The sequence below is a fragment of the Oryzias latipes genome, chromosome 7, assembly GCF_053564925.1.
Source record: "Oryzias latipes strain Hd-rR chromosome 7, Olatipes_Hd-rR_3.1".
NCBI classification, from domain to species: domain Eukaryota; kingdom Metazoa; phylum Chordata; class Actinopteri; order Beloniformes; family Adrianichthyidae; genus Oryzias; species Oryzias latipes.
Window position 1 is genome coordinate 5,635,229 of NC_136243.1, and position 23,148 is coordinate 5,658,376.

The window sequence follows — 23,148 nt, forward strand, 5'->3', positions numbered from 1 at the left end:
AAACTGATTTTCCAAAAAGCGAGCTGAGACACAACTTTTTATTTTTTTTTAAAGCAAAAACAAACAACAAAAAAAGAAACCAAAAAATAAATAAAAGGTATTTAATAATAATCTAAAGTCTTACAGTTGCAACAGGTTTTTTTTTTAAAAAAAAAAAAGAAAGACATAAAACATAATCAAACGTCCCAGCTACCTGAAATTACACTTATCTTGTCTTTAACAATTAGTGCAGCCTTCTGTCTTACTGTTGATCTGTAATGTTGTTTTTTATTGTAAATGTTTGATGTTATTTGTGTTGTGATTAATCAGTTGTTACGCATACCAAAAAAGTAAATGAGGCACAATTTTGACCAAAATTGTTTTATTTGTTCATCTAATTTTTGTGTGAAGTCAAAGTCACATTTCAACAGAAAAATATTAAGAATATAACAATTATATTTAATTAGATTTTAAGAATATGTGGGAACACTAAATTTTTCCATACTATTTGCACATTATACATTATTTACATACCAAACATTAATTCACTCTTCAAAACAAAAAAGTCCTTGACAATTTGCCAAAACACGGCAGTTAAGCCAGATCTGATTCACACTGCCCATCAGTGTGAGCGGCACGAGAGAGTCCCTGATGTGAAAGGACTTTATCCTACAGATCACTCTTTCCACCATAATTCTGAGGCGGGGCATGACTGCGTTTGTTCCGTTTCCTCCTTGCTGATGGAGCTGAACGCTTAAAAGGTGGCATGATGAGCTTAGATCCAATGTCAGTAATGAGGTCTTGAACGAGGAACTCTTTGTCCGCCATGACATCGACTCCTGGCTCCAGCAAAGGAACTTGGCTTCTAAGTCATGGAAAGCCTCATCCAGAGCACCTGTGAAGATAAAGAAATTAAAAATCAGTATTAAAACATTTGCTACCTTTCACCACAACACAGTAATCATGATTTGAAAAGTATGTTAAGTATTTAATTACAAAAAGGTTTCATTTATTTTTGTTAAAGAAAATACAAAATGACAAAATACTCTAAATTAATTAAATACATGTAATTAAAATAGGTGAGAGCATGAACAGCTTTTATTATCAGTGATGAAAGTCAGGCAAGGAAAAAATCCCTGAACTTTTCTTTGAGCGATATGGCGGGCACAGAGCGAAATTTTGGAAAAATACGTGGTCTTAGATGCATTCTGGTGCATTCTGGCAGCTAGTTATTCACTTCTTTATCAAGAAACTAAGACTAATTGGAGCATCATGATTTGTCATTCAAACCCCTAGTTTGACTCTCCATTAAGGACTTGCTGGTCCTAAAAAAGAATTTGGAAAATTGCTCAAAGTAACACAATCCTACAATCTACGCTTTTCCTTAAAGCTGCAAAACATACAATTGCTAAAATATAGTAACATCAAAGCCCCAAATGGCAAAAAGAACACCAGTAACTATGATATTCTATGAAAATACCTCAGTTATTTATACATTATTTCTGCTTTAGAAATGACTGATGTACAACATCCACTTGCACTGTTTTCTCAAACTATAATTACATCAAAATATGGGATCTGCTTTAAACTATAATTCTATAACATAATACATCAATTCTTTAACACCAATACTAAGTAATCTGGGAAATATCAAAACAAACATACAAACTAAACTAAACATTGTAAACATTATTTTTTAAGGGAGTGCGGGTCCAAACCATCAAATACTTATAATTAATGTTAACTATACTGAACTAAATCATGGTAATTAGGAAATACAAATAAATTAGGTAGAGAAATGTATTCAAAATAAAAACTGAAACTCAAAACTAAAATTGAAATTATTTCAAAATGTGGTTTTGAGATTATTTTACACAAAAAAGTATTTGACCTACACTACCTTAAAAATCTTTTTTTTTTTTTTTCAGCCAAGACCACTTCAATTTGTTTTTTATCGTCTTCTCACAACTCAGGTCGTGACCACGCTCAATAATGACGATGCCTGCCATTATTTTAACACAAATTTGATCGCAAACTCTTCAGATGTGTTTGTGAAAGTTTAGCGTGGGTCCGCCAGTTTTGGTCTCTAGGGAAGCAAGTCACGCTTGACATGTACCGTAGAAAAGCTGAGGGAGCCTTTATAAGAAGCAGGAGGAGATGGATGGAGGAAGGAGAGCAGAATACTGCATATTTCTTTCGCCTTGAAAGACAAAATGCTAAAAATAATTCAATACAAAAATTAAATATTGATGGGAATGTTACAGATAATCCTAAAAAAATAGCCAATTACTGCTCTGACTTCTACACTAAACTTTATGAATCTAAATATTGTGAAGAAACTTCTAATCTCTTCTTACAATCTCTCACAGACACCAAGGTAATTGAGTCTGATTTGAAGGAATTCTGTGATAAACCACTATTGCTACATGAAGTTATATCAGCTATTGAACACCTCAAATTAAATAAATCTCCAGGCACAGACGGCTTAACCTCTGAATTCTATAAAACATTCTCCCAACAACTTTCTCCTTTCCTCCACCATTTATTCCTGGAGAGCTTGAACAACAACTTCCTTCCTCCTACTTCAACCCAGGGCCTTATAACATTAATACCCAAACCTAAAAAGGATTTACTCCTCATTGACAATTGGCGTCCAATCTGCCTGCTTAACAATGATTATAAAATACTTGCCTTAATCTTCGCTGAAAGGTTAAAAAAGGTTTTGGATAATATAATAGATGAGACTCAGTCTGGCTTCATGACAAATAGACACATATCAAATAATATCAGATTAGTACTTGATTTAATTGATTATTCAGATTATTGTCCCGACGAAAGCTTTATCCTTTTTCTCGATTTTTACAAAGCCTTTGACACAATTGAACACAACTTCATCCTCCATGCGATAGAAAAATTTGGTGTTGGTCCATTCTTTAGAGGAGCTGTTAAAACCATGTATGCAGGAGGAAATTGTTCTATCAAACTTCATGCTGGGACTTCTCCTCGATTTTTATTAAAAAGAGGAGTCAGGCAGGGATGCCCTATTTCCCCTTATTTATTCCTCCTCTGCACCCAGCTCCTCACTGACTCTATAAAACTCAGCTCACTAAAAGGTATTTCAATAGCAGACCACACAGTCACTATCAGCCAACTAGCTGATGATACCACCCTCTTTCTAAAAGATCATTCTCAGGTACCGTTAGCCATTAATCTGATTAATAATTTTTCCGTTGCATCTGGACTCTGTTTAAACATAAAAAAATGTGAATTGTTTGCTCTTAAACACTGCGACGTCCTCTCTATCTGTAATATTCCAGTGAAAGAGTCCATTACCTACCTAGGAATTACTTTCTCTAAAGATAAAAAAGCCAGATGCCAATTAAATTTTGACCCAATTATTAATAAAACACAGACAAAGCTGAACCAGTGGCTCCAGAGAGATTTATCATTGAGAGGCAGAGTTTTGCTAACTAAAGCTGAGGGAATTTCTCGCCTAACGTACGCAGCTTTATCCCTCAATGTTGACAAAAAAGTCCTGAAAACCATTGACAAAATTCTATTTAACTTTATTTGGAGGAACAAAAATCATTACATTAAAAAAACTGTTGTAATGAACACTTATGATAAGGGTGGTCTTAACTTTCTAGACTTTTGCACATTAAATAATACATTTAAAATTAATTGGCTAAGATATTTTATGAAGAATCCAACTTCAATCTGGAATTTATACCAAATTACATTTTCTCCAAATTAGGAGGCATAAACTTTCTTTTATTCTGTAACTATAATGTACAAAAGATCCCAATTAAGCTTTCTTCCTTCCATAAACAAATGTTACTGTCCTGGTCACTCATCTACAAACACAATTTTTCTCCTCACAGATACTACATATGGAACAATAAAGACATTACTTATAGACATAAATCTTTATTTTATCCATCTTGGTTTAATCAAAACATCCTTTTGGTTCATCAGCTGTTTAATTCAAACGGAGCTTTAATGTCACATGAAGAATTCTGCTTCAAATACTCCATCAAAATACCAAAAACCGAATTTAACTTTGTTTTGAAAGCAATTCCTAAATGTATTATTACATTATTCAAAAGTTCATCATTACAAAGTCCAACTTTATTGCCAATTGATCCGACTAAAATAGAAATAGGCCAAATTTGTTTTTCTTCTTCACGTAACACAAATCGCCGTATACGCTCACTCTTCCAGAAGGATGTTGTCTCCATTCCTTACGTAGTTTCTTTTTGGAATAATTTAGTTTATCATTTAGAATGGAAAAAGATTTGGAATTTACCAGCAAAATACTTTTTAACCAATAAAGTGAAAGAAATCTCATTCAAACTAATCCATAAATTCTATCCAACCAAACTATATCTACAAAGGTTCAAGGAAGATATTGATGTTACTTGCTCTTTTTGTCAAGAATACCCTGAAGATACTGTACATTTATTTTGGTCATGTCCCTTTTCCACCACTCTCTGGTCTGAAGTTTGTCATTTCATTTCTGCCCACATTGACCCTGACTTCCGCCTGTACTTAGAAAATATTATGTTTGGCATCACCCACTGTCCATCTCATAAAAAAGAACAGTTGTACCTCATTAACCTTTTGTTGTTTTATGCAAATGGCACATTCATAAATCAAAAGTAACGAATCATACCCCTCATTTCTCAGTCTTTATTAATGAGTTCAAACAATACATTAAGACAATAAGAAACTCTGATAATAAGAACGCCATCAAAACATTAGATCTGTGTATTAGTTTCAATCTTTATGCATAAAATGTATAAACCCCCTGGCTTGTTTCTTCGTTGTTCAATGTTCAACATTATTTTGTATTGATTTTTTACATTCAATAAAGTTTGAAAAAAAAAAAGCAAGTCACGCTGACCACGTGGTGCAGACAGAGCCAATCAGACCCGTCGACGCATCCGAAAGCAACTAAAACGTCCCGTCATTGGTCAATTAGGCCGGGAAGACGAAAGATGGCCACGACCATTGAGGAAGCGATCTGCGGAGAAATATAGAAAATAAAGCTAAAATTAGCTGATTTCAGACCATTTTCTAATCCGGAAAGCGATTTGTCCGTAGAGATCAGGTCTTTATTTCCCGGAAAGTACGTTCGGTTTGCTCAAAAACCCGGATTTCCGGGAATTCCCGGAAGACTTTCATCACTGATTATAAACATTAATTTGTTCAGGTAGAAATGCATTTATCCAATAACGGTACACATAGTTGACTAACGTTAACCAAACACATTATGAACAACCTTACCTGCAGGTGGGTGTGTCACGTAGTCCTGATCCATTTACTGCCTTAGCTTAGCCACCATGTTGCTATCTTCACAGCATAGCTGCATAGCCCGATGTTTGAGGTTCTGTCATATAATGACTCCATTCTCAAAGGAGCAGTAAAGTTTTTCCAAGGGAAAAGGCTCGGGACAACACCACTCTTCGGGCGACGAACGACGCAGCCGCACCACAATCCGGAGCGAAATTGCCGGCAGCAGAGCAGAGGGTGCCACCTGTGTTTACATTAAACTATGCCCTTCCTCTCTTCGGATCGCCTATATCATTTGGGTTTGAGGTTTGGATCCACAGGAAAATAATGAAATGAAAAGTAGGGCTGTTTTTGGTTGGAAGACGAACAGCCTGGAACACCACAGAAACTGCAATTCTTCCACTCTGCCATTCTTCATATGTGTCGCTATGCTAACAGGAAGTTGTTTTACGTTCCTGCAGCTTGACAAGAAAAACAGAATGGTGTAATACTGCCACCACCTGGTGTGGAGGTATTGCAGCAACTGCTCCTGTATTAAAACTGATTTTCCAAAAAGCGAGCTGAGACACAACTTTTTATTTTTTGAAAGCAAAAACAAACAACAAAAAAAGAAACCAAAAAATAAATAAAAGGTATTTAATAATAATCTAAAGTCTTACAGTTGCAACAGGTTTTTTTTTTAAAAAAAAAAGAAAGACATAAAACATAATCAAACGTCCCAGCTAAAAAGAAAAAGTCGCTGTAAAGTTTACTTACCTTGACTCATGCCTTGCTGGAGTGAAAAATGGTTGAAAGAAAAAAAAAACAACAAGAAAAAAAAACACATCAACTCCATCATTGTTTTATTGAGTTTCACAGGCAAGCTTACTGTAACACAAGCAACCGTGAAAAGACAAAAGCATTTTTTTTTTACAAAAACAACAATATTTCACACACTCAAAGCGTCACAGGAACAGGCTGGACTGCGAATAGTAGTCGCAAACTCCACAGCGCGAGGGGTATGAAAATAAATAAATAAATAGATTGATGCCCCCCCCAATCCCCTCCACCCTCTGGGGGATCATGCAGACCCCAAAGCACATGCCCACCTGAGCGAGTGGGAGGGGTAAGGAAAATGAAGATAGGAAAATAAAAAAGCATAGCCTCGTGGGGTCATTTGCACTCCCTAAAACAGCGGAGTGAACGCTTTTTTTTTTTAATAATACGGGTTCGAATGCACGCGAAAGCACAGCGCGAGGGGTATGAAAATAAATTTTTTAAAAAAAATTGATCCCCCCCCCTTCCCCCTGGTGGTCGTGCAGTGTAAGGAAAATGAAGATAGGAAAATAAAAAAGCATAGTCTCGTGGGGTCATTTGCACTCCCTAAAACAGCGGAGTGAACGCTTTTGTTTTTGGAGAAAAAAAACAATATAGTATTGTCTCTTGGGGTGATTTGCACTCCGTAAAACAGCGGAATGAACGCTTTTTTTTTTTAATAATACGGGGTCGAATGCACGCCAAAGCACAGCGCGAGAGGTATGAAAATAAATAAATAGATTGATGCCCCCCCTCATCCCCTCCACCCCCTGGTGGTCGTGGGGTGTAAGGACAATGAAGAAAACAAATACGGGGTCAAATGCACCCAAAAGACAGCGCGAGAGGTATGAAAATAAATAAATAAATTGATGCCCCCCTTCTCCCCCCCCCCTCCACCCCCTGGTGGTCGTGGGGTGTAAGGACAATGAAGAAAACAAATACGGGGTCAAATGCACCCAAAAGACAGCGCGAGAGGTATGAAAATAAATAAATAGATTGATGCCCCCCCTCATCCCCTCCACCCCCTGGTGGTCGTGGGGTGTAAGGACAATGAAGAGAGGATGGGGTCTTTTACGTTCCGTAAAACAGCGGAGTGAATGTTTTTTTTTTTTTAAAAAATATGGGGTCAAATGCAACCAAAAGACAGCGCGAGGGGTATAAAAATAAATAAATAGATTGATGCCCCCCCCTCATCCCCTCCTCTCCCTCCACCCCCTGGTGGTCGTGGGGTGTAAGGACAATGAAGAGATGAAAAAAATATGGGGTCAAATGCACGCCAAAGCACAGCGCGAGAGGTATGAAAATAAATAAATAAATTGATGCCCCCCTTCTCCCCCCCTCCACCCCCTGGTGGTCGTGGGGTGTAAGGACAATGAAGAGAGGATGATAAAAAAAAAAGTATTGTCTCGTGGGGTCGTTTACGATCCGTAAAACAGCGGAGTGAACGCTTTTTTTTTGGAGAAAAAAAAATAAAGTATTGTCTATTGGGGTCATTTGAGCTCCGTAAAACAGCGGAGTGAACGCTTTTTTTTTAATAATACGGGGTCGAATGCACGCCAAAGCACAGCGCGAGGGGTATAAAAATAAATTTTAAAAAAAATGATACCCTCCTCCCTCCCTCTCCACCCCCTGGTCTTGGGGTGTAAAGAAAATGAAGAGAGGATGGAGAGAGAAAAAAAATAAAGTATTGTCTCGTGGGGTCACTTATGCCCTGTAGAACAGCGGAGGGAATGGGTTTCGTGCTGGCCACCGAGAAATGCATCGTGGGGTCACTTATGCCCTGTAACACAGCGGAGAGGATGGAAAGAGAAAAAAAAAAATAAAGTATTGTCTCGTGGGGTCACTTATGCCCTGTAGAACAGCGGAGGGAATGGGTTTCGTGCTGGCCACCGAGAAATGCATCGTGGGGTCACTTATGCCCTGTAACACAGCGGAGAGGATGGAAAGAGAAAAAAAAATAAAGTATTGTCTCGTGGGGTCACTTATGCCCGTTAAAACAGCGGAGGGAATGGGTTTCGTGCTGGCCACCGAGAAATGCATCGTGGGGTCACTTATGCCCTGTAACACAGCGGAGGGAGTTATATTTTTTTGGAGTGGGGTCATGCAGACCCCAAAGCACATGCCAACCTAAGGGAGCGGAAGGGTTAACTAAACAGACTAAACTAAACAGACCAAACTAAACTTGACATTCCTGCTCTTAGACCCTCCGTCGCTGTGAGGAAAAACTTCTAAAAAAAAAAAAAAACAGATTCCAGAAAAGAAGAAGAAACCTTAGGGGTGTCCACATGAAGGAGGGATCCTCCCCCAGGACGGACAGGCGAGTACCAGAACTGAGAAGAATTCACTTATCAAACTCTACAACTACATGTTGTAGAGTTGTAGAGCAGATGGTGTAGGAGCAGTAGTAGAGACTAGCCAGAGACGAAGTACACGGTCAGGTACAGGAGCATGGATGAGCCAGACAATACATGAATCGCAAAGCACCCAACAGAAGCATGGAGAACTAAATGATAAATAAATTATCAAGAATAGAGGAGAGGAGAAGAGGAGAAACAGAGGAGAGGAGAGGACAGAACCCCAGTGCACCAGTACTCCAGCTTCAAACTTCTAGCAGCCTACTAACAATTAATTGTTATTGCTAAGTTTAATTCGAACATGTTAACAGTAATTTAAATATATTCTAACTACTAGCTAGTCTGGCAATAGGCTTGTCAAAGGAGGAATGTTTAAGCCTAACTTTGAACGTAGAAACTGTGTTTAATATAGGACAGGGCCATATCATGTAAGACCCCATAGGTTAGCCGGAGGGTTTTGAAGTTAATTCTAGAATCAACTGGGAGCCAGTGAAGTGAAACTAACACTCATGGATGAGTTTTTCAGCATCACTCTTAGAAACTATATTTCTGATATTAGCAATATTACGCAGGAGAAGAATATTCTGTTTTATAGGCCTGTCACATGTGAGCCTTAGATGATAAATCCTGGTCAAATAAAACCCCAAAGTTTCTAACTGTGGAATTGGAGGCTATACTTATGCCATCCAGGGAGACTATCTGAGCAGACAGAGCATCTCTGAGGTTTTTAGGACCAAGTATAATGACCTCCTCCTCCTTCTTTTCACGTTCCACCATCCATTTTAAAAGGACATAAACACTCACTTAAGCACAGGTGTTAGCTCACCTTCGCACTAATAGTTTGCATGATTGAATGAATGAAAGATTTCACACTAGTTGGTTTAAAGGCATAGGTATGCGTGTGTGAACACTATCTGTTTTGTGTGCATGTTGACATGTGGACATTTTTTTCAGCCAGCAGGTGTGTTGATAACATTTGAGTGTGTGTGTGGACAGGCCCCGCCCTTTTTGTACTACATTTGAACCTTACTGTAATGATAAACAACCAGTAAACCTGTCTGCTCTATGCTGCTTCATGGTCCCCCCCCCCTGCCACTATCACCCCCCCCCCCCCCCCTCTCTAACATCCCTCTCTCTTCTTCCCTTCTTTCCTTTTCCGTCCGGTCCAACACCAAAGATTTTCAAACATGATTGAAATTAATAAAGTTTGGCCTCAATTACAAAACGGGTTTATTCAGACATACCTTTGGTTTGTCTGTAGATTAATAACCCCTCTTGTTAAAGTAAAATATGTCCAACACAAGAGGCCCTCAGCTCTCATCTGTTTGTCCAGCTGTTGGACAGGTCAAGTTAAAAAGGAGAAAAAAATGAAAAATAAAAAAAAATAAAAGGGAGGTTTGATATCGATCTATAGTTGGCCATGTTGCTAGGATCCAATCTGGGCTTTTTCAGAAGAGGTTTAACAACTGCATATTTAAAAGACTGTGGCACGTAACCTGTTTCTAGAGAGGTATTTATCATTGTTAATATTTTGATTTTTTTTTTTATTTGAAATGGTTTATTTCAAGCAATTAAGTACAAATAATACACAACAGCAATATAATCATCAGTTATACATTGCTTGAAAGGGAGTGGAAGGAAGCGAACTTACATAATCCCACCCCGTTATACTATAACCATTTTATTACATGATTTATCAATATCCGGTTCCCAGTTTTTATCAGACAGAATTAAAAATCATAAGATATCGATAAAGCACATGACAAAGATGAATTACTTAAGTATTACGTCAAAAATAACTATTTTAGAAATCAACATGGCAAATGCAGATTAGTCATCTGAAATATATGCAGATTATGTTACTTATAAAAGCCATTCATATGAATAAAACATAATACTATATCAGTAAAGTAGACACAACACTGTTTCAGGAATTTTCATAGCAAAATTTCATCAAGTATCAAAAGTTAAAAACATGTGCAAAATTATGCTACATTAGGAAAGATTTTCGAATCAATTTATCAATTTTTGGAGAAAGTGAAGTAATATCATTAAAAGTCAATCAAATTAACAATTTTCAATAAGTGATTAATCATTTGTTTTACTTTTTTTTTATTTTTTATTTTTTCATAATAAAGTAATGCTGTAGGGGAAAAGTAAAAAGGGTCCATAACTGTCGATTGTCCAAGGTTGGCATTTCTTCTTTTACTGATAACAGCCGTACTTCTGGGTTTAAACAGAGTTTATAGTTCTCTTCGATGTTATGTCTGCAGACATTAGATTCAGGTCCATATCCTTCTTCAGCTGATATCAGCGACGGTGAAAGTTGAGGTCAAGTTGTCTGCAGGTCAGAACTCTGCTGTTATTCAGGTTACGTCAGACATACAGAGAAAGTGAGGAATCCAGGCGTCATATTTCTTGAAATTATTTGGCTCTTTGGTTTATTACTCCATGTTGTTTCAGACGACCGTGATTAAACACTTCTCAAGGTCCTTCATGGTGCTCACAACCAGAACCTTGGACCGGTCCTCTGGACCGAGCGGTTTGACGTAAATCCTGCAGCCTTTAACCCAAGTGTTCTCAATCTGCTTACGCTTCCTGAGAAGCCTGGCATTGTTTGGGGATTTCAGCATTCCTTCTGGTCAGATGGTCGTTCAGATGAGCAGCAGATCCCATCAGATTCTTCCTTTGATTCATCAAAGCTAGCTTGTGTTTGTGATTCACAAACCTGATGAGGATCGCTGGTTTATCCGTCTCCTTTCTCCTGGGGAGCAGATGGCAGGTCTCGATGGTATTGAGATCCAGGGAAATCCCTTTAGATGTGAGAAATGAATGTATTTGCTGCTCCAAAGACTCTGCCCCGATCACCGTATTAGCACTGCTAACTATGCTAGCGCTAGCATTAGCAGTGCTTGCTCCTGCTGTCAGTTTCGCTCGAGGCTTGATTGGTACTCCAGTGAGAATGACATTATTCATCCTTACTTGCTGTTCCACATCGTCCAGTCTTTTCTCCAGAATCTCAACCCGGTTTTCTCGCTGCTCGTTTTGAGCCCGAAATCTTTGGAACTCTTCCATCATCTCCCAAAGTGGCGTTAGCTTAGCCGACACTTGTTCCATAAAACTTTTCAGCGTTTCTTGAATAATGTCAAGAGTCTTTTTGAGGTCTTCGTATTCCTGGGGTTTCTTCGGGGGCATGGTCAGCTCTCTTTTTTTGGGGAAAATCAACCTTTAAAGTAATTTGAAGATAGTTGTATTCGCAGAGAGGCACGCCACGCGCCCTGCCCGTAACCCGGAACCGGAAGCTCATATATGGGATCATTAATTAGGGGAAAGGTTTCTTTAAAAGGTCTAGTTGGAATTGGGTCTAACAGACAGGTTGAGGATTTGGAGGACATAATAACTGATGTTATTTCCGCTTGATCCACAGCAGTGAAGCAGTCTGATATTACAGAGGTTTCTATGGATGCCTTCACTTCTACCGCTTCAGCCTGCTCTGGGCTGATAGTAGGAACAACTTGATTCAACTTCTGTCTAATATTTGAGATTTTATTATCGAAAAATGTAAGAAAATCATCAGAGCTGAGAGAAACAGGAACATGTGGTTCTACTGAGCTCTGACTGCGAGTTAATCTAGCAATAGTACTAAAAAGAAATCTTGGATTATTTGATTATTTCCATTTTCCAATATTAAGGTTGAATAGTACTGGCTTCTAGCTCTATGCAGAGCTTTTTTATAATTTAATAGGCTATGTTTCCAGGTATTCAGAGACGGCTCTCAACCGGAGCGGCGCCATTTTCTTTCCAATTTACGGATTACTTGTTTAAGAAAACGTGTTTCAGCATAAAATCACGGTGCTACTCGGTTTTGTCTAACAAATTTAGTTTTCAGGGGCGCAACAACATCGAGTGTATTCTCAAGGGCTTGTAAGGCATCATTAACAAATTGGTCATTTATCCCTTGTGCTATCTTAGATGACCCCACCCTTACATTGACGTGTTCTCCCTACCATGACAAAGGTGGAAAGATTTCATGTAATCCATAGACACCAGTGAGGTTCACAAATTATTGAAGAAAAAAGGTTCAGCGCACTGTCTAGTGGGTCTAGATGACCCAACTCCCAACGTTAAAGTGCCTAGGATTATTCACTGGGGCAGTAGCATGTTTCAATCTAAACTGGAAGGTAATCAGAAATGATGGGGTTAAGAGGAAGGACACTCAGCTGGCTGATCTCTATACCATGGGTTAAAACAAGGTCCAGGGTGTGCTTGTGACAGTGAGTGGGTTCATTTACATTTTGGGTAAAACCGACATCATCTAATAAAGCTGCAAAAGCATTTCCTAGACAGTCACTGGGGTCATCAACATGAATATTAAAATCCCCTAATATTATAATTTGATTAGAATCTAAAATAGTAGTTGATAGGAAGTCGGAGAACTCAGTTAAAAATTCTAAATACGGGCCTGGGGGGCAATAAATAATTACAAATAAAACAGTTTTTTTAGTCTTTCCGTTTGGGTGATTTATAGACAATATGATGCTTTCAAATGATTTATAAACATGCTTTACTTTAAGGCTGAGAAGTAATCTAGACTTTGATATTACTGCCAAACCACCTCTTTTCCCTGAAATCCTGGATTTCTGATATTTAGCATAAGTGTGTGTGTGTGTGTGTGGGGGGGGTGCTTCATTCAGTCTAACATAGTCATCCTGTTGGAGCCAAGTTTCTGTTAAGGCTAATAGACTAAGGTTGTTGTCATTGATTAACTCATTGACTAAGAGGGACTTGGAGGAAATGGATCGAATGTTTAATAAACCACATTTAACGACATCATAATTCTGCTTGTGAGTACTGCTGTCTGTCACTTTAAGGTTTCTGTGACGCACTCCTTTCACTTGTCTTTCAGCACATAAGCTAAGCTAGGAACTGCTTGACTTTCCCTGCATGGGGATTGCACCAGCACCAAGGGAGGCATAGAGGAGCGTTTTACACTGCTCGTCTCTGGGTTGTCAGGTTGTCAGATTAAGGCTAGTAGAAATGTTTTCTAAAAAGAAGAGCGGCACCTTACCGAGTAGGATGGACGCCATCTCTCCGCATGAGACCAGGCTTCCCCCAAAACGCGCTCCAATTGTCAGCAAAACCAACGCGGTTTTCTTGGCACCATCTAGAAAGCCAGCGGTTAAATGATGAAAAGCGGCTGTACATTTCATCACTGACTAGTATGACACATATGGACTGGATGAGCGAACTCCCACAAACCCTCCGGCACCCTAAAGATGGTGTAGAGCTGGTCCACTGTTCCATGACCAGGACGGGAACCGCACTGTTGTTCCTGAATCTAACGTTCGACTATCGGACGGACTCTCCTCTCCAGTACCCTGCCATGGACTTTCCCAGGGAGGCTGAGGAGTGTGATTCCCCGCTAGCTGGAACACACCCTCCGTTCCCTTCTAAAAGAAGGGAACCACCACCCCTGTCTGCCAGTCCAGTGGTACAGTTCCTGACTGCCACGCAATGTTGCAAAGACGTGCCAGCCAAGACACTCCCACAGCATCCAGAGACTTGAGGTACTCTGGTCGGACTTCATCCACTCCCTGAGGCTTGCCACTGAAGAGCTCATTGACTACCTCAGTGACTTCAGCCCGGGTGATGTACAGCCTCACCCCAAAGTCCTCATTCTCTACTCCCTCAAAAGACGGTATGTCAGTGGGATTGAGGAGATCCTTGAACTATTCCTTCCACCGTCAGAAAGCCAGAAGACAGCACTTTCAAAACATTCGTGTTCTTCGTGTGGCCTTTACCCAGACACCAAAGAACACAGTCAATGTCCAGCAAATAAACACACAGATGGCAGCTGAGTGCCTCTTGTGATGGACAGGTTTTGCTTTTACAACCGGGGTTGCTTAAGCATCCTTGGATTGTGTTCATGTAAACCCTGTTTTGTAATTAAAGCTGAACTTTATTTAAAGAGTTTTAGTCGCTCAGACAGGACGAGAGGTGGTGGTGGGGTGTGTGTAATGAAACAAAATCATGGGATTAGATAGGTGCCATTAGGAAATGACATGCGTTGGTGTTCATATACACGCTTAGACACCCACAGTATCAACACAACTACTTGCAAGTATCAAGTATGTCGATACAAATTGACAGCATTTATAAAGGACTTATATCACGAATCACTTTGACTGGTATTTTCTTGTGCACAAAGACAGACATCCATAGGATTTGCATTAGCAAAGAAAAAAAACAGGTTAGTTAGATGACTGTGTGTTTCCTAGTGTAGCAGGATGATGCTGCACAGATGCAAGCAATGCCCTGACTACCGGTACCAGGGAGCAGTATAGAAATGGTTTGGCCCAACACTTAGGCACTTGGTGTATGGTGCCAACAAATGAATATCTTTATACTTTAATTTATTGCAGAATCCAAGAAAAAAAATGCTGCTGTACTTTTAACAATGGGATGTACAATACCATAACTCTTGTCTTTTAGATTCTGGAGCCATCAGTGAAGATGCTGATGGACAAAACTGAAACGCATCCAAAGGACAGAAGAGGTGGTGATTTATAAGAGATGTTTTGGAATGTGGAGACACAATTTAAAGGAAGTGGATGTTCATTGGCTGGAACACACCAACTGATGTGCTCCTGGACCAAAGCAGTGAGGAAAATGATAAATGAATGGGAGGGAAAATGGAAGTGAAAGCTCCACAAACGACATGGTGTCACCCATAGGACTGTGAAACAGCTTAAGGTGCTGATGACAAACGAAAAACTGAGCCTTCATGCTGACCTCTGAAGCTGGATCTGACTGAAAATCAGATCGTGGTCTAAAACTGAAACTATCCTGCGTTCAGTTGTTACCTTCAGGTTGGGAGGGGCTGATGAGCGTGAAGGACCCAAAATGCATAGACGGGAGGCACACGGTTCCAGGGCAAGGGGTTTATTTGTAAAAAAAAGGCACTGCAGAGTAGGGTAAGAAAACCAAAACTTACTGTGGGCATAGCATAAACACATGGCAGAAGGGAGTTAGGGAAGAGACATTAATGGACCAGACCAAAAGGAAGGCAGAGACAAGACTTATATACAGACTGACAAGACACAGGTGAACATGATCAGAGGAGATTGGGACCAGGGAAGTAAAACTCAAAAGCATGACAAAACAGGAAACCTTTCAAAATAAAACAGGAAACAGAACTCAAACATGACAGAAACAAGATGGAAAGCAAAAACCAATAGAAAGAAACCCGAACCATGACAGTTACAGACAAACCATGAAAAAAGAAAGAACTTTCACGATCCTTGTGATGGCAGCATGCACATCCAGTTTAGAAAATGATGCACATTTTCTTCCGCTGTTTTCAGATTTGTTTACTTTACTTTTTCAGACTTTTTGTGTGAAAATCTAAAGTTTTGTCACATTTTCAAAGTATGTGTGTGTTCATTTGCAGCGGAAACTTAAGACATTTTGGTACATTTATTCAAAGTATTGAAGTTTATTATCAGTTGAATTAATGCCATAGGCTTTGAGGTTACCAGTTGTCATGGTGTCCCACATTTTTATTCCTGTTCGGGGTCATGGGGATGCTGAGGCCAACGGCTGCTGTGAGGGGAAGCTGCTGGACCATTCTTAAGGCCATCAGAGGGAAGATCTCTGCAGCATCAGCATCAACTCCATCACTGAACGCACAGAAACAATATGATCATGGACCTTTCCATAACTAGCATTTGGGATCTAAATTTTACTAGATAGGAGGGTTCATCTGCTGGCCTGGTTGAAATATATGAGAATGTGAGCAAACTGGAATAGTCCAGTCAACACTTCAGACAAATTCGAGCTTTTTGTTGATTTTGGCTTAAAGAATGCCCTGCAGCAAACTGGCGACCTGTTCAGGATGTTACCCGCCTTCACCCAATAATAGCCAGGATAGGCTCCAGCAACCCCATGACCCAAAAGGGACTCGGCTGGTTCTGAAGATGGATGGATGGCTTACAGAATTAGAAAGGAAAGTCTTGGGATGACATGATCTTTGTTTCTAACTTTTTGCTTAAATGACAGGACTAAGACTGCAGTTTGTCTTCGTAAATATCTCCATACAGAACTCAGTAGAAGGTGACACAGCCTGACAGTCTGACAGTGACTGGAACAAGTTAGAATCCCTGATTTCATGGCTGCAGAAGAAGACTGGAGTCCTCCACATTAAGTTCACCACAACAATTTCTCATTAAATCTTCAAATCCCTTTATAATTTTCTTATATCCTGCAGAGTTCAGAATGACTTCACAAAACCTCAAACTTCAGAGCCATGAAAAATGCTGCTAAAAGTAAACGGAGAACTTCTCCAACTTTCTGTTTTGTTTGTCACACAGCAGATGGATGGTCTGAAACACAAAAATGCTGATCAGGTTGTGTTTGTTGAGGAAATGTACACACCAGATCCTATCAAACCCCTGTTTTCAGAAGGAATCTCCAAACACATTAAAAATACAGAGTTCCAGACCGTTAAAGATAAATGGATGGACACAAATAATTAGGGGGGTAACGATTCATTTTAACAATGATTCCATTCGGTTCAGTTTTTGTGGTTGCAGATTCGATTCACTTTTGATTTTGCTTCATTTTAAACAACCCGATTTGATCCGATTTACTGACCTATGATTGGTTCTGGAACGAGTCCCAGTTTCCTATGTCTCAGAGTCCTGTGCGCATCTGTTTTTGTTTTCTGGTGGCAATTTGGGGAAACCATAATGCCACACTACCATGTCTCAATCCAGATGCTATTTTCCAATATCGATTCAATGATTGATTTCTCATTTTGAAATAATTTTTTAAATCGCATAGTTCGATTCAGTTTTGCCTCAGACAGACTGATCTGGTTCGATCCAAGGAATAGAAATGGTTTAATTGTTACACCCCTACAAGTAATCCAATTTTCATATTTTAAAAGTCAGTCAGAGACATTTTGGCTGTTTTGGTGAAACCCTTTGGTGTTACGTAGAGTTTTCCGTCTTTGCATCTGCTAGAATTCAGCAGTTAGCGTCACTCTGTTCTGTTATGTATGGGTCTATAATCCATTCAGTAGGGCGGTTGCCCGGGGCGCTGGCTCAGTGCTTGGAGAAAAAAATCTGTGATTTAAAAAAAGTTTAAAAAAAGCTGAGAAGGCACCGGAAAGGTGTGTAAAGAAAAAGGCTACTACTTGCTGCTACTACTACTGCTGCTACTGAAGCTACTACTACTACTGCTGCTGCTACTGAAGCTACTACTACTACTGCTGCTGCTACTACTACTACTACTGCTACTGCAGCTACTACTACTACTGCTGTTGCTGCTACTACTACTACTATTGAAGCTAATCCTACTACTACTGCTACTGCAGCTACTACTACTACTGCTGTTGCTGCTACTACTACTACTATTGAAGCTAATCCTACTACTACTGCTACTGAAGCTACTACTACTACTGCTGCTGCTACTACTACTACTATTGAAGCTAATCCTACTACTACTGCTACTGCAGCTACTACTACTACTGCTGTTGCTGCTACTACTACTACTATTGAAGCTAATCCTACTACTACTGCTACTGAAGCTACTACTACTACTGCTGCTGCTGCTACTACTACTACTACTGAAGCTACTACTACTACTACTGCTACTGAAGCTACTACTACTACTACTGCTACTGAAGCTACTACGACTACTGCTACTGAAGCTACTACTACTACTGCTGTTGCTGCTACTACTACTGCTGCTACTGCTGCTACTACTCCTTCTGTTGCTGCTACTACTACTGCTGCTGCTACTACTACTGTTGCTGCTACTACTACTGCTGCTGCTGCTACTACTACTACTGCTGTTGCTGCTACTACTACTACTGAAGCTACTACTACTACTGCTGTTGCTGCTACTACTACTACTGAAGCTACTACTACTACTGCTGTTGCTGCTACTACTACTGCTGCTACTACTACTTCTGTTGCTGCTACTACTACTGCTGCTGCTACTACTACTGTTGCTGCTACTACTACTGCTGCTGCTGCTACTACTACTACTGCTGTTGCTGCTACTACTACTACTGAAGCTACTACTACTACTACTGCTGTTGCTGCTACTACTACTGCTGCTACTGAAGCTACTACTACTACTGCTGTTGCTGCTACTACTACTACTACTGCTGTTGCTGCTACTACTACTACTACTACTACTGCTGTTGCTGCTACTACTACTACATAAGCTACTACTACTACTACTGAAGCTACTACTACTACTACAGCTACTACTACTACTACTACTGCTGTTGCTGCTACTACTACTGCTGCTACTGAAGCTACTACTACTACTGCTGTTGCTGCTACTACTACTACTACTGAAGCTACTACTACTACTACTGCAGCTACTACTACTATTGCTGTTGCTGCTACTACTAATGCTGCTACTGAAGCTACTACTACTACTGCTGCTGCTACTACTGAAGCTACTACTACTACTGCTACTGAAGCTACTACTACTACTGCTGCTGCTACTACTACTACTACTGAAGCTACTACTACTACTACTGCTACTGAAGCTACTACGACTACTGCTACTGAAGCTACTACTACTACTGCTGTTGCTGCTACTACTACTGCTACTACTGCTGCTACTACTACTATTACTACTACTGCTACTAATACTGCTGCTGCTACTACTACTGCTGCTGCTACTACTACTACTGCTACTACTACTACTACTACTGCTACTATTATTACTACTGCTACAAACATGTTCACATTGAACTGGATTAACACCTGCCCTTCTTCCTCCCCTCTATCACCTTTGTGTCTTTTATACTAGTTTTTTATGTTTTCACTATGTGGATGTTTTTTTAGTATATGTATTTTAGATGATAATTTAATTGTAAATGTATATTTTAATTAATGTACTTAATAAATGTTTTTAGGTTAATATCTGTCCGGGGACTACGAATGAAAAATAGCCTTTGGGCTAATTCTGGCGCATTGCAGTGATGCTTTTATGTGCACTGTCCCTGTTAAATAAACAAATAAATAAATAAATACTGAAGCTACTACTACTACTGCTACCACTACTACTGCTACTATTACTGCTGCTACTACTACTAGTGCTACTGAAGCTACTACTTCTACTGCTACCACTACTACTGCTACTATTACTACTATTACTGCTACTTCAACTACTACTGCTGCTACTACTACTACTGCTACTTCAACTACTACTGCTGCTACTACTACTACTGCTACTTCAACTACTACTGCTGCTACTACTACTACTGCTACTTCAACTACTACTGCTGCTACTACTACTACTGCTACTTCAACTACTACTGCTGCTACTGCAGGTTCTGCTGCTGCTAAAAAAAAGATTAAAATCACGAGATTTAAAATCGTAAATTTACTAGATTAAAGTGGAGGTGAGCATTCAGAGCAGCAGCAAGTGAACACCACGCAGCAGCAGAGCAGACCCACTAAACTTAGTTAAACAGGTGAACTGAATGTTTATTGATAACATTCCAAATGTTTGGAAGCTCACTTGTTTGATTTAGATTTATGTGTTTTATTGGATCTCTGCAGCCGTTGATGAAGACATCAGTGCCCCTGTCCACTGCAATCCTTTCTTCTTCTATGAAAGACAAGATCTCTAAGTCTGTGTGAGGCTTCTGTCCAAGGTGGAGCACATTTTGGCATTTTCATAAAACTTCTGCTAGTGTAACAGACTATTTTCATTCATCTTTGTTGTTTTATGTTGAAACGGGACGTTTCATCTGGAGGAGAGGGCTAACTGTTTACACATGGGTGTTCTGCTCATGACAGCTTCATGACGTAATGAGAAAAATGGGCTTCTGGGTATTTGAATGAAAAGGACAATAAAGTATTGGTCGTCCACACCTAATCATGTCTCTGAGCTACTTACTTTAATGATGAAGCTCTGCTTCACCGACACAGAACCAAAAGGTTCAGGACTTCTTTGTTTCTGAAACCTATCTGGAAATAAAGCTTCACAAAATGCTCCACATCTTTCATCTTCAAGCTAGGCTCCGATAAACGGACAACGTTGTTTTTTTTCCCTTGTTAATCCACGCCTTTCTACCTGGTAAATTTGCGGGATATTAAGTCGTCAATTTGCGACTTAATATCTCGTAATTTAACAGTTATGACTTTTTTTTCGTAAATTTACGACTTAAAAGTCATAATAAAAAAAGTCTGTAAACTGGCCCTAAAACTCCATCGTAGGATTGAAACCAACAACCATGAGCTGATTTTTCTTTTCTGAGGTACAGATCAATATATTTATATATTATACAGTGTTAGACGTCTTTTGTATACAGCTGACATGAGCGAACAAAATTCAGTTGTGACTCTAATGGGGTTGGGGGGCAGGGGGCCCCGGGAGGAATTCAGTGTAGAACCGCCACTGTTGTTTGCATTAAACAGACCGTCTCTTCGACCCACAGACTGTGTTTCCCAAACAACAAGCACACGTTCCGCTGTTGGGTGGGTGGGTCGTTTGGGCTGCATTCTCAGCCGAACCGAACCGAACCGGGCTGCAGCGCTACATGTTGCGCAGCGGCAGGAGAACCTGTTGCGCGTTCCCCTCATGCTCTCGCGCGCCGCCCTGCTGCGCGCTGGGGGGGCTCGGAGGGTCTGAGCTTTTTTCCCCAACACCTGCTTCGAGCTGAACCCGCAGCGGACACGTCCCGGCTCGGTTCGGCCCGGCTCCAGGCGCGGTGCGTGTGGAGGCAGGCGCAGCATCTCCCGGAATCACACAGGTGTGTCCCATCAGGAGTCGGCTCTGAGGATCTCCTCTGTATGAACCCTGGAGGGGGGGAGGGGGCAGACGTCCTGACAGCGGGATCCGGCCCCGCAGAGCAGAATCTCTCCCGCATGAAGCCGAAGAACTGCGGGTCCTCCACAGGGGGAGCATGAACGGTTTGGACGGTTTCCTTCAGTTCCCCCCCCGCAGAACCGGAGCGGGTGACAGGAGGAGGGGGGAGAGCGACTTCCCCCGCGGGACAGGTGTGTCTGAGCACGCGGGACGGCCCTTCCCTCCCCATCCACAGCTGTGGGGGGAACCGTTTTTTGGCCGTTTTCCTTTTCCTCTTTTTGCAGGTTTCTGTTCCACCACAGACGGAGAATCCCGGCACGTGCGTGGACGCCGCGTGACTGACTGCACAGCCCCGCACACTCATGCGGATGTGAAGACACCCGCCGGTCCGAACCTTTAGCAGACGTTTGTGCCGCTCGCGGTGTCATGCCATCGAACACAGCCGCCGGGGGGGCGGACGCCATTTCCCCCGGGACCTGCCGCCGCGGCGCGGGGGCTCCGGTGGGGGCTCCGGCGGGGTCGGTCGCCGACTTCCAGGACTGGTGTTTGCGGACTTACGGGGATTCGGGGAAGACCAAGACCGTGACCCGGCGGAAGTACAACCGGATCCTGCAGACCCTGCTCCATGGCACCGACAGCCGCGGCGGAGCGGCCGCGCAGGACAAGGATGGAGGAAACGGCAACGCCAAGTTCAAGTTCTGGGTCAAATCCAAAGGCTTCCAGGTGGGCGCGCAGGACTGGATCGGGACCGGGACCGGGACCGGGGACAGAGCCGTGCTGTTCGTCCCCATCAAAGCGGCGGTTAGTGCGCTCTTCTTGTTGTGTGTGTTTTTCTGTATGTGTGTGTGTGTGTGTGTGTGTGTTGCATCGTGACGGACTCGAACCCGCTTCCGGTCCGCAACTGTAATTGACAGGGCTAAAATTTACCCAGCATTCAGTGCGATGACGAAGTTATTTTGGGTTCAGTCTAACCCACCGACGTGACGCTCGAAACAGGAAGCAGCAAGAGGCGCGTGCTGCTTCCACGCATCTGAGCATGAGGCGTGGGAGGCCACACCTGAGTGAGCGTGGGCCTCACAGGTGAACATAACTGTTTGCTTTGCCTCCTTAGTTTAGAAAATCTTTGATTCCTTTTTCAGCTAATAATGACCAATGAAATCGTCATAGTTACAAAGAAAGTGGAGATCCAAGTCTGAGGTAAATAAATAAAAAAAAAAGACTAACTTTTTCTGGGTTATTTTAACTCAGGAAAAAAAAACGTAACTTGGGTTAAACTGAAACCACTATAAATGCAAAAAATTGTATTGTTCCAAAAAGCACCCCAAAAAGATGTCCCAACACGAAAAACCACACTAAGGATGGGGTTGAAGAAGTAACCCAGGTGTTTTTAGGATGTGGAAAGGCTTCTGTTTGGAAGGAAGTGGTGCACCAGCCAACCATCTGGACCTTCAACAGAAACCTGATAGTAAAAGCTGAGGACCCTGAGCTCCTCATTCCTCCTCAGCTTCACTTCTGCATCTGGAATCAAGGTTACAGCAACACCATCATACACGTTCAAACTAACACGTCTGCAGGGATGCCTTTAAAAGTCCGTTTCAAACCCTCCAACCATGCAAAAACGTTGATTTATAGACCCTTTAATGTTGGACATGAGTCCACAAACCTTTGAGGCATCTGATTGGTCATAAAACATATCAGGAGGAAAGTGACGATTGTCAATAACATGTTACAAAAAGGAATCAGATCCAGAGTGTTCATTCTGACCAGTAGAATGACTGAGTAACAGCTGTTTGTTTCTCTATAGAAGTCTATGAGATTTAGGCTTTTTGGAGCCAGAGGATACTTCCTGTTTTGAACGCCAGGGGGGAGGAGTCACTCAGTCCAGGTC

General features: G+C 41.0%; 1 protein-coding gene and 1 long non-coding RNA gene across 2 annotated transcripts in view; one reads left to right on the forward strand and one right to left on the reverse strand.

Annotated features, from left to right (window-relative positions):
- Positions 1 to 344: 344 nt before the first annotated feature.
- Positions 345 to 5,727, reverse strand: LOC144993987 (uncharacterized). Its single transcript, XR_013657327.1, has 2 exons — positions 5,266 to 5,727; positions 345 to 874 (listed from the first exon to the last, which is right to left on the reverse strand). It is a non-coding gene; the product is annotated as an uncharacterized LOC144993987 (long non-coding RNA).
- A 15,380-nt stretch (positions 5,728 to 21,107) lies between these two features.
- LOC101169180 (nucleolar protein 4-like) overlaps positions 21,108 to 23,148 on the forward strand; it is a 121,344-nt gene continuing 119,303 nt past the window's right edge. The window contains exon 1 of the mRNA XM_023957018.2: positions 21,108 to 22,061. Within this exon, the coding sequence (XP_023812786.1) occupies positions 21,687 to 22,061 (375 nt within the window). The 5' untranslated portion in view covers positions 21,108 to 21,686. The remainder of the gene's footprint in view (positions 22,062 to 23,148) is intronic.